We start from the raw sequence: 10,437 nt of genomic DNA, 5'->3' as shown, positions 1-10,437 counted from the left end.
TAAGTCAGACCACTACACTTGTGCAAAACTTTTTAATAAAAAGAGAAAGGGTTCTCAGTAACAAAAAGCAGGTACAATCCTAATAATAAAATTTAAAACTTGTCAAAGATTTCAGTAAACCAGATGTGAATTTGTAACAAAGACTATGTCTCAAGTTTAGAAACTCTCATTCTTACACCTGAAAACACAGCCAACACATCTGTCAATTATGACATCTTAATTATAAGCTGCACTTTTCTGTTGGGAGATTTACTGGTGCATTATCAAGTTTTAACATATAGCATCCATGATGAAGCTGTGAATAATTCAAAATAATGTTGCTAGAATGCTTAGATTCCTATAGAACCTTTCACATTTCATAGCTTTAACAGTTTTCCTTCCAACTCATGAACTAACATTAACAGTTTTGTTCCCCTATACATATATATAAAAACTCAGCTTAAAAAAAACCCCGTCTCTTTCAGGTGACATAAAAAGAATTTCCATGAAGCCCACAGTTTCGCTTTAGAAATGATACTTGAAAAATACCTTTACAGGGAAAAATAAAAATTCAGGGTCTACCTTTCCCTCTGTTTTTATGTGCATGATGGACATCACTTTACAGCAAAGATTTTGCCCTTAGTGACTACTTTCCTGCTTGTCAAAACCAAGCAGGCAGCAGGGAAGAAATGGCATGTAAGCTTGCTCAGTTACCCATCCTGGAGCATCAAGTGACAGCTGTCAGAATGTGAAGCAACTCACTTCTTCCACAGCACCAGGACCAAGCTGGTAACAGACCAGTGAGTAACATCAAGAATGAACCTGACATTTCCCAGTACTTCAAGCTGGTCAATACTTCAAAGGGATACCACAGTCACTTCATGCAAAAAGTTGTCTGTTCACATAAATAGCCTCTGCATCAGTACCATACACCAGGCATGGTCCTAGGACATCTAAACTATTCACAGACAAAGTCTGGTTTGGAATCAGGTTGGTGATTTCCATGCGGTCTTTGGTTGGATCATTGCTTAGCCAGGCACTCACTACAGACTGGTTTATGGTACTGTGGGAAAGATAGGCAGTGCTTCTTCCTCCTGAAAGAAAGAAGCCAAAGAAGTAAGTTTCAATTTTGTTTATATATTCTCAGAATTTGGAGAAACACAGTAGATATGGGTCAGACATAATAGAAATATAATTTTATATTTAAGTCAGTTTTCAGAGTACTTGAGATGTCATTTCTTTGGTAAATTAAGGAAAAAATTGCTTAAAAAAAAATCAAGTACTTTAATTAATTACAAAAATTGTCTACCAGGTTTACCCTCAGTTAAGACAAATACATCACAGCAGCTATTAATTCATCTCACTGGAGAGTGTAAGTACCTGCAAGTTTCTCTAGCCAGATACTAAAGCAAGGGCACAAGAACACAAGTCTGTTTACTGAGCGTCTTGCTCTGTTTGGGGTTTCCAGCTTTGCTTCAATAACACTTATTCCCTACTGCTCGTCCTCCCCACTTTGCAGCAAGTGATATACCTATATTTGACTTTTAATTTTTTCCACATAACACTTTACGGTGTGAGACTTCAATTTGAATGTAAGAACCATCATTCAGCATAAGATTAGCAGGTGTCTGAAGTGATGCTAAAGGATTTATACTTCATATACTTGAAAACATGCAGAGTCCAACTTGAATTAGTAATCCTACAATTTCCAGAGGTAAAGCTTAATTTTGACAACTTTGCGGCCAAAGGCAGCAGGTGACATCTGAAAGTTTCCCCACTATTGTCTAATGTGGCAAGCACTTAGCAGTCTTTGTGATTAGAATGTGAAAGTGCTTATATTAAAAGTCAGTATCATAGCTTTAAAATCCTGCCACCATGAAAAAGGATCCAGTTTCATTTACTGAAAGTTCCAATTACTACCCTGAATTGTAAATTCATAATTCTACTATCTCATTAACCTATCAATTATTTTTGTTTTCTAAGTTAGTGTAACTCCCTCAGAGACTCAATAATGCAAGTCAGGCTGCCTCTGTTTCTTTTCTACATACAGATGATTTTTAAGTGAATAGTCTATCTTTGAAACTATAGATGTGCTCCTTTACACATTGGTCAGAGGGTGGCAGATTAAAAAAACCCAAACCAGACCACGAGAAACCCTGCATTATAAGGGTTTGCCATATAAGTAGTTTTCCTCAAGTGCTTATCCAAGAAAAGTGCTTATTTAAGTTTGCTTTCTAAGAAAAGAAAGCTGCTTTTAATTTTCTGTGTTAAGACCGTGTTATTAATTGGGTCATGTGAGAACACTGACTGTAATGAAGTTACCAATTGACAAATCCAGTGCAGATGGACTTCAAACATCCTTACCGTGATGAAGGAAAGAAGGTTTTTCAGATACGTTTGTGGAAGTGTCCCAGTGCCAAAGAGATCCATCTTCAGAACACGTGAATAAATGATCAGGGTCAGAGGGATGGAAGTGAACTTCCCACACTAGAAGTATGAAACAAAATAATTTCAGAACAAGTCTGAAATGCATATCAAACCATTTGGATAGCGTGATATAGACATGTACTTAGAAGAACCCATGCCTCCATCAAAACCTTTCATTTTTCATTTTGTGTGGGTAGGAAACCCAAAGCCCCATCCTAAGTTATATACTGCAGTTTTCCCTCTGCTGGCAGGGGGAAAGGGGGAAAAAAATAGAAGGAAAAATAAAAAGACCCTATTTTGTTGCATTTTCAGTATAGTGAAAATTGTTGAAGTATTATCTGAATTCAGGCAATCTGCATGTCATCTACCCTGCTGTTAAGTTTAAATCTACACATAGCATGCATTCTTTCTCAGGACACACATTATTTTGTGTCTAAATACCACAACTGCAGAAGACATTTAAGTCAGTAAATGTAATATCAAGAAATATTTTTACTCCTTCAATTTAAATGTAGCATCAAATCACAAAATTTTCAGCATAAAATTAATTGCTGTCTTGTTCACATAGTTGCTAGGAAAGTGAGCTATTTCAGCCTGTGGAGACACCAAATGAATGTTAAGTCTCCCCTTCTTCCTCATGTTTTCCAGTTTGTTAGTATCTGCATTCTGCTTTACTCTATCTGCCTAACACTGCACCAGCTTCCATGACTGTTTATACACCTACCCTGCTAGAAACACAGCCATTCCGATTAAATACATCTAACAGCTCATTAAAGAATTGCTTACTAAATCTACTTTTAGTTTAGATAGAATTCACTTTTATCTAAAAGCAGTCTCCTATACAGAGAAGGAAGCCACATTTTCCAGATGAAAACATGGAGCAGCAGTAGGCATCCTGGGAAGAGTATAGAGATGAAGGTTAGGGATACAGAGTGAGGAAGGCCAAGGAGAAACTGGACCTGAACCTGGCAAGTGATGAAATGAACAACAGGAAGGGCTTCTACAGGTGTGTCAGCCAGAAAAGGAAGGTCCCAGAAGGCGAATGCCCCCCAATCATCAATGCTGGAAAACTGGTAATACTGGAGAGCGACAAGGTTGAGCTACTCAACAACTTTCTTACATCAGTCTTCAATGGCAACCTCTCTTCCCACACCTCTTCAGTGGGTGGGCTACAAGACAGGGTCTGGGGAAGAAAAGTCCTTCCCACTATACAAGAAGTTCAGGTTCATGACCACCTAAGGAACCTGAATGTACATAAATCTATGAGATTCATCCCACAGTCCTGAAGGAATTGGATGATGTAGTTGCCAAGCTACTCTCCATGTCTGAAAGGCTACAGCAGCCAGGTAAAGTACTAGGGGAATGGAAAAAGGGAAAGATGGGCAAAAACCCATGTTTAAAAAGAGGAGAAAGGAAGACCCTGAGAACTACCAACCTGTCAGCCTCAGTTCTGGTCCTGGGAAAAACATGGAACAAATCCTCCTAGAAGCTATACTAAAACACACGAAGGACAAGAGCATGTAGTGATAAGACAAAGGGGAATGGCTTTAAACTGACAGGCTTAGATTAGGTTATTAGCAAGAAATTCTTTACTGTGTGGGTGGTGAGGCACTGGAACAGGTTTTCCAGAGAAGCTGTGAATGCCTCATCCCTGGAAATGTTCAAGGCTAGGTTGGATGGGCCTCTGAACAACCTGGTCAAGTGGAAAGTGCACCTACCCTTGGCAGGGGAGGTTGGAAGTAAATGAGCTTTAAGGTCTTTTCTAACCCAAACCATTCTATGTCAATTAAGTAGCAAGTATGTGATTGTTTTCTACCACAGTTACAGCAACTTATTTTTACAGTAATCAGAAACTTCTCTAAAATGCCACCTTCTTATCCCCCCTCCATTTCAGATACTTACTTTCTGCTTCATGAGCATTTAGCAGGGACACTGGCATAGTACCCTGCCTGATGTCCCATATACTCAGCATTCCATCCTGGCCCCCTGTGGCCACAATATGCTGCTGATTGGGATGCCTATCCACACAGTGCAGTGGAACTCTGTCACCTGCCCTGCAAAGAGGAAAAAACAAAACAACCAAATAACCCAAACACGAATTTTTTATTTAGCTTCTATTTTCCCCATCTTAATCCCTAATCTGGCATCAGGAGCATTGACAAGCAAGGTACCAGTATTGACAGGACCTTCAGTTCCTTAACATCTGACCACCCCAGGCTGAAGGCACATGACATCTACTGGAAACCAGAGGTATGGCAATAACACGAAGCTACAATCGGGTTTCGTGCCCTATGGAACATCTACACAGCATCTGACAGCTTTATAGGAGTGAGAAGCCATGCAGGCAAGTAATACTCGATATATACCTATAATAATATTATTATTCTGATGCATTATATAATTATAGGTTTAGTATATACTAAGAGTTAAAAAGGGAGACCAGGCACTAACAAAATCAGGTACCTAAACCACAGTCTAGGAACAGCAATGGGAATTATTACACAGACAACAACAGAATTGAAATTTAGCCCATTTTCTTTTCTCACAGTACCTTTTAAGGCACTAAGTTACCATTCAAATACATTCCAAATGCCAGAAACCTTACATTAGGCCTGTGGAGAAAAGCAAATATAAATAGGTAAAGAGTTTGGGGTTGAGGATTGAAAGTTTTTTTTCTCAAAAAAGAGAAGCGTACAGGTATAATAGTCCTTCAAAAGTTAAATTATAAAATGGACTGCTAAGCACAATGCTGAGTCACAACAGTGGTTCAGCCATTAATCAGTCAGCCTTTTGCCTATTAAAGTACCAAAGAAGTTAAAATCCTTTAGAAAAAAAAAATCAGTAATTTACCATCCTGTTGTTAGGAAGCTATTAAGAAAGATTGAATCAGATTTTATAAAGTAACACATGCTTTTCAGTAAATAATAAAAAAGTGGTCTTACAAAGAAAATATTTGAGATGGCTCATTTCTTTGCTGTCTGAGGTCCCATATTTTTAACTGTCCAATTGAGTTCACTGTCAAGATCTCAGTTGTGCGAAGGAAAGTCACTGCGTGGAGCGTGCTGCTGTCTGCGTTGTCTGCAAGAGACGAGGAAAGCATTCAGGTAAATTGATGGAATGCTAGTCTCCATTTAATTGCAACAAAGTAACTCTTGACAGAGACCAGAACACAGCTGCTTAAACATGGGCATAACCTCTGCAGTTTCAGGGTCAGACCCTCTAGTATCTGCAAATACCCTGTGAAAAAGGAGCCCCTCCTTGCTTACTGTATGAAACACTATTGAGACCAATCTGTAAGTAGATGTATTAAATTTGCTCTGGCGATTACAAAACTACTTGTTGATTTGTAAGATTTCTTTTTGTAGTTCCTAGAAGAGGAATTAATTCAGCCAAGTTTATGGTTCTCAAAAGTTTTCTTTATATGGCCAACACCTACTGACAGGAAGCAGCTATGGAGCTTTTCATAATGGAGCTCTACACACAAGAAACAGAACTCTGGCTGACAGCATTAAGCAGTTTTATACAGAAACACTTAATTCACCAACTTTTAGACCTTTTCTGAACTGCCAATGTAGTATCAAGTTAAACCCAAATGATGCTGTGCTTGTTAATAACTAAATAGCAAGGCCCTTTTTTTCAGGTCCTTTTCTCCAGTGCCTCTTTTTGTCAGAGCCATTTACAATGTCACACAATTCACAGCTTTGAGGTGAAACTTTGGAGGCCTTCTGAAAAAAGAGATACTATTTTCTTGTATTTTATTTCTGTTACTATAGATAAACTTTTCATCCTAATTATGATGGGGTAACTTTGTTAAGTCTACTTTCACCACAAGTATTTTAAAATTCTTTGTGTAAACCCATACTGAAAAAATAGGCAAATTATTATCTTTCTGCATAAGATGGAAACATTTTCTGAGATCAAGACAAAAAAGTTACACTGATGCCTAGTTACAGCTATTTTAATGACTTTTCTGCCTACTCTTTAAATGAAAGCAGAGGGGAAGAAAAAACTCACCAAAACACCATTAAAAAGAAATGTTGGATTACTGAATATTGAGGTTCTAGAGGATTTAAAGTTTTATGACAGACTAATACAAAGTAGTTTGGCAGTGATACACTTTTATGGCTCCAAAAGACTTTTATATAATCTCTAACTTTTGAGATTTCTTTCTCCTACCATAACTGACTACAAACCTATGCACTTTGTACTGTGCTCCTAAGTCCACTAAACAATAACAAAAATACCAAGGCATTCATTTGCAACTATTGAATGAGGTACAAGAGTTCTATCTTCATGTTAAGGATTCAGCTTAGTGCCTGAGAAATGTCAAGGTGTTATTGAATTGGGAACCAGTAAAACAGATTGCTTACACCATAGAACTCCATTCTGAAGAACCTGAGAGCATCTTCCAAGATGTTCTCTCTCCTCCCTCTACAACTTTTACTGTAAAACCATGAACTTGAAAATACCTAGATGAATATAGAAATACATCGGAAATATGCTTCAAGTATTTGAATTCTGGAGGGATATAGGAATAATCTGGAACAAACATGTTCAGCCTGGAACACTAAAATCAATACTCAATTAACTTTTTTGTTTTGTTATAATAACCTGAAAACCAAACAAAACCCCCTCCAAACTAGACTAATTAAAAACCCAGGTATTTCACATACCTATAGTTCTTACTGCATCTTTTTGGTCAGCCCTGAAGAGATTTATTCTACCATCTTCTCCAACAGTGACAATTTCTGGGTTGTTGCAGACGACTCCTGTACAGGCTGCTCCACCACAAGATGTGTCTTGATCCACATGATAATGAGCTTTTGCCCACTGGTGGTCAGCAGATAATGTCTAAGTAGTAACAGACATGAAATTATGGTCTTAAATAATGAATATGATAAAACAAAGCTTCCAGAATACTCATGAAACCAGCAACAAGCTCCAGGAAAGCCACACTATGTCATGGGAATGAGATGCCCCTATACAAATAAAAATCAAGAGATCTAAGTTTTCATCAACTCTTAAGCACAAAACCATCCTATGACACATTAATTATTTCTTCTCTGAACCACCAGGTTCACATGACCTAGCAATTAGAAATAACACGATGGACTGTAAAATGTTTTTCACTAGGCTGATGTCTTCAATATTTCCTCAGGACAGGGGAAAAGAACTGATGCCCTTAGAAAATAAAAGGTCAGATTCAGATCTTGATTGAAAGGAACTTAGTTTATTTTAGGTACCACACCAAATTATTAACTTAAAGGCATTCACCTTTACTGTGTCACTGTGAACATACATAAAAAGGTAATTATGCATTTATTTCCAGTGATGTATAATCAAAGCAAAAGACTATAGAGTTTTACGTATCTTTCTTCACATGACACACATGAGAATTCATTCATAATTTGTTAGAATTGAAAAGGAGTCATTTAGTTCAAGAATGCAAAAACTCTGATAAGGCAGGCAGAAGTCCATTAATATCTACTGCCCCAAAACACTCTAATGTGTTAAAGTATGTTTTCAATGAATGGGTTTTTTGGCTACAGACGAGGAGATACCCCAGTCTGTCTTGCTCTGGAATCTAGTTTATGTAGCATTTGTGTAAAATGTTATTTTCTTTCCTCATATGTGTCAAATCAAAGCTTTTTTTTAACAGATTTCAAAAAGAAATTCATTTTGGTAGCCAGATGCTTTTTATACTAAGATCAAAGTAACCTGTATTACAGAGAATAGCATCTTAAAGCCAGTGCATGTCACATACCTGGTTATTTTGATGATGACGGAATATAGTTACAGTTCCTGTTGATGAGGCAACCACAATTCTTTCTTGATCCAAAAACTAGAGAGAGATAACAAGAATGTTATTAGCCAATGTTAGTATCAAGGTGATAATTTTGATTTTAGAGTAACCTAAATTATTGGTAGGTGGAGGGGGAAAAAACCAAACCCACAAAAAACACAGCAATATTGATTTGGTTTGTTCTTTTTCTTCGTAAGAATTTTTTGGCCAATGTCAGCATTTTGACAGTTCACTCTCACTCAACTCCTCCTAAGTGACCAGCCCTTAAAAAATACGGATCTATTTAACACAGCTATTTTACCTGCATATCCATAACATCACCGTTGTGCTGGATGTCACAAAGCAAATGAGGTTCCCCATGATATTCACCATTGAGGCCCGCATTTCCAAGGTCGCCAACAGACCAAATGGAGATCCTGTTATCCTGAACGGAAACGATACCACATTTACTCGAGAACGCTTTAGAAAGTACCTAGCAATTAGGCTCAGCGAGGGAAAGCAATAGGCTGCGGGCTGCGCACGGCTCCTGACGAAGCCGCCGCCGGCCGGAGGGAAGCGCTTGCTCAGGGGGATAACGCTGCCGTGCGCCGGGGCGGCCCCACGGCTTCCTTGGGGACGCGAGCACGACACGGTCAAGCGAAGGGCGGGACTGCCCAGCCAGGCAGCGCTCACGGCCGGCTCCGGCCCCGCTCTCCCGCACCAAGCGGAGGAGGCGCAGGGGACCGAGGTGGCGTGGAGTGCCGCCGCCACCCGCCCCGCGCTCCGGCGGGAAGGTGGCGCCGCGCCTCCTGGCCCGCCCGGCCGGTACCTCGTTGTCCCAGGAGCCGGTGGCGAAGAGGTCGGGGGGCTGGAGCGCGGCGGTGGGCAGGGGCCGCCAGCGCGTCCTGCTGATCTTCTGCGACACGAACTTGGCGCTCACGTCCTCCATGGCCGCGCCCGCCCCGCGCCCGCCCCCGCCCGCCCCGCGCCGCGCGCGCTGATTGGCTGCGGCGCGACGGCGAGCGCGGAGGGACAGGCCGGGGGCGCGGAGTAGCGCACCGTGCCGGGCCGTGCCGTGCCGTGCCGGAAGCGGCGCTGAGGCGGCGGCGGCCCCGCCGTTTGTAGGAGCCGGTCGGTGCCTGCTGCCCGTGGTTACCGGAACGGGTCAGGGCGGCTATGCATTCTGCCTGGCCCCTGCGAGCCGCTGCACCGGCGCGTATCGGCTCGGCGTCCGTTTCAGGTCGGGTCCGGAGTGGAGGAAACAGAGGAAGACGCGATGGTGCCTCTATGTTCCCTGTCTGCTCGGCTGGGCCGCGTCCAGCGGAACGTTGTGTCCGTGTGTCACCTTTGCATGACATGCAACGACTCCTGTTTTCTCAAAATGAGTGACTTACACCACGACTAAGCATTTCTGGTCTAAGATCTGCTTTTAAGTATGCCCTGCTTTCGGCTGGGGCAGAATTAATTTTCTTCCAAGTAGCAGCTACAGGGCTGTGTCGCGGATTTAATGTGGAATAATGGTGAAAACACACTGATGCATTACTTGTTGCTGAGTGGCGCTTACCCCAAATCGAGATCTTTTCAGTCCTCGCTCTGCCGGTGAGCAGGTGGACGAGAAGCCAGGAGAGCTGACCCAAACTGGCCAGAGGGATATTCCATACCACAGAATGTACACACACTGTATAAACTGGGGGATATTGGCCATGAGAGACCAATTACTGCCTAGGGACAGGCTATTTATCTTCTTTAATTTGAATTATAAAAGTTATTATGAGAATATTATTATCTCAACCCATGTTTTTTTACATTGGTTTTATTCGAATTGTCCTCCCTATTCCCCCTGGGGTGGGCTAGAGTGGGTTTGTGGGGCTTATGTGACCAAATATTTGCCTGATATTTGCTGGCTGGGGTTAAACCATGATAATGCACTTCAGAGTGATATTCTCATTGCTCTGACAGATTCCTACCTGTACAGAAATATACAGAATATTTCTTTTTTGTCCTAAATGGTATGTTAAATCAAAGAGGAGCACACATGTGCTTCCTTTCTAGTATTTCGCTTGAGACCTAAACAACTATGCAATAAAAAGTTCAGAGGTTAGTTGTAAAATTAAAAGCCGACACAGTTGTGTTGTCAGTTGTCATTTCAGAGGATGAGACTATTGGTCCAGTCACTGCAGTCCACTAAGGGACTTTCTCACAAAGATTTTTACAGCTTCGTTTTCTGCTGCATTTCTTTTCCAAAGCTG

At 40.9% G+C, this 10,437-nt stretch overlaps 1 protein-coding gene across 1 annotated transcript; it reads right to left on the bottom strand.

Moving 5' to 3' along the window:
* Positions 1 to 18: 18 nt before the first annotated feature.
* On the bottom strand, positions 19 to 9,160 carry NUP43 (nucleoporin 43). The gene is made up of 8 exons (XM_059841993.1): positions 9,018 to 9,160; positions 8,511 to 8,633; positions 8,171 to 8,248; positions 7,080 to 7,257; positions 5,349 to 5,484; positions 4,309 to 4,460; positions 2,344 to 2,466; positions 19 to 1,073 (listed from the first exon to the last, which is right to left on the bottom strand). Exons 1-8 carry the CDS (start codon positions 9,135 to 9,137, stop codon positions 859 to 861), a joined length of 1,125 nt encoding a protein of 374 aa, XP_059697976.1. The 5' UTR covers positions 9,138 to 9,160; the 3' UTR covers positions 19 to 858.
* Positions 9,161 to 10,437: the final 1,277 nt, after the last annotated feature.

Source organism: Haemorhous mexicanus, chromosome 3 (assembly GCF_027477595.1).
Source record: "Haemorhous mexicanus isolate bHaeMex1 chromosome 3, bHaeMex1.pri, whole genome shotgun sequence".
Taxonomy (NCBI): Eukaryota; Metazoa; Chordata; class Aves; order Passeriformes; family Fringillidae; genus Haemorhous; species Haemorhous mexicanus.
This window is presented reverse-complemented; position numbering and strand designations above follow the sequence as displayed.

What these genes read in the sequence shown, in the direction of transcription:
- NUP43 (XM_059841993.1), bottom strand. Translation starts at nt 9,137, where the DNA reads ATGGAGGACGTGAGCGCCAAGTTCGTGTCGCAGAAGATCAGCAGGACG. An exon ending in GTCATCATCAAAATAACCAG is followed by an intron (nt 7,258 to 8,170) that starts GTATGTGACATG and finishes GTTACTACTTAG; the next exon opens with ACATTATCTGCTGACCACCA. An exon ending in CCATCTCAAATATTTTCTTT is followed by an intron (nt 4,461 to 5,348) that starts GTAAGACCACTT and finishes TCCTCTTTGCAG; the next exon opens with GGCAGGTGACAGAGTTCCAC.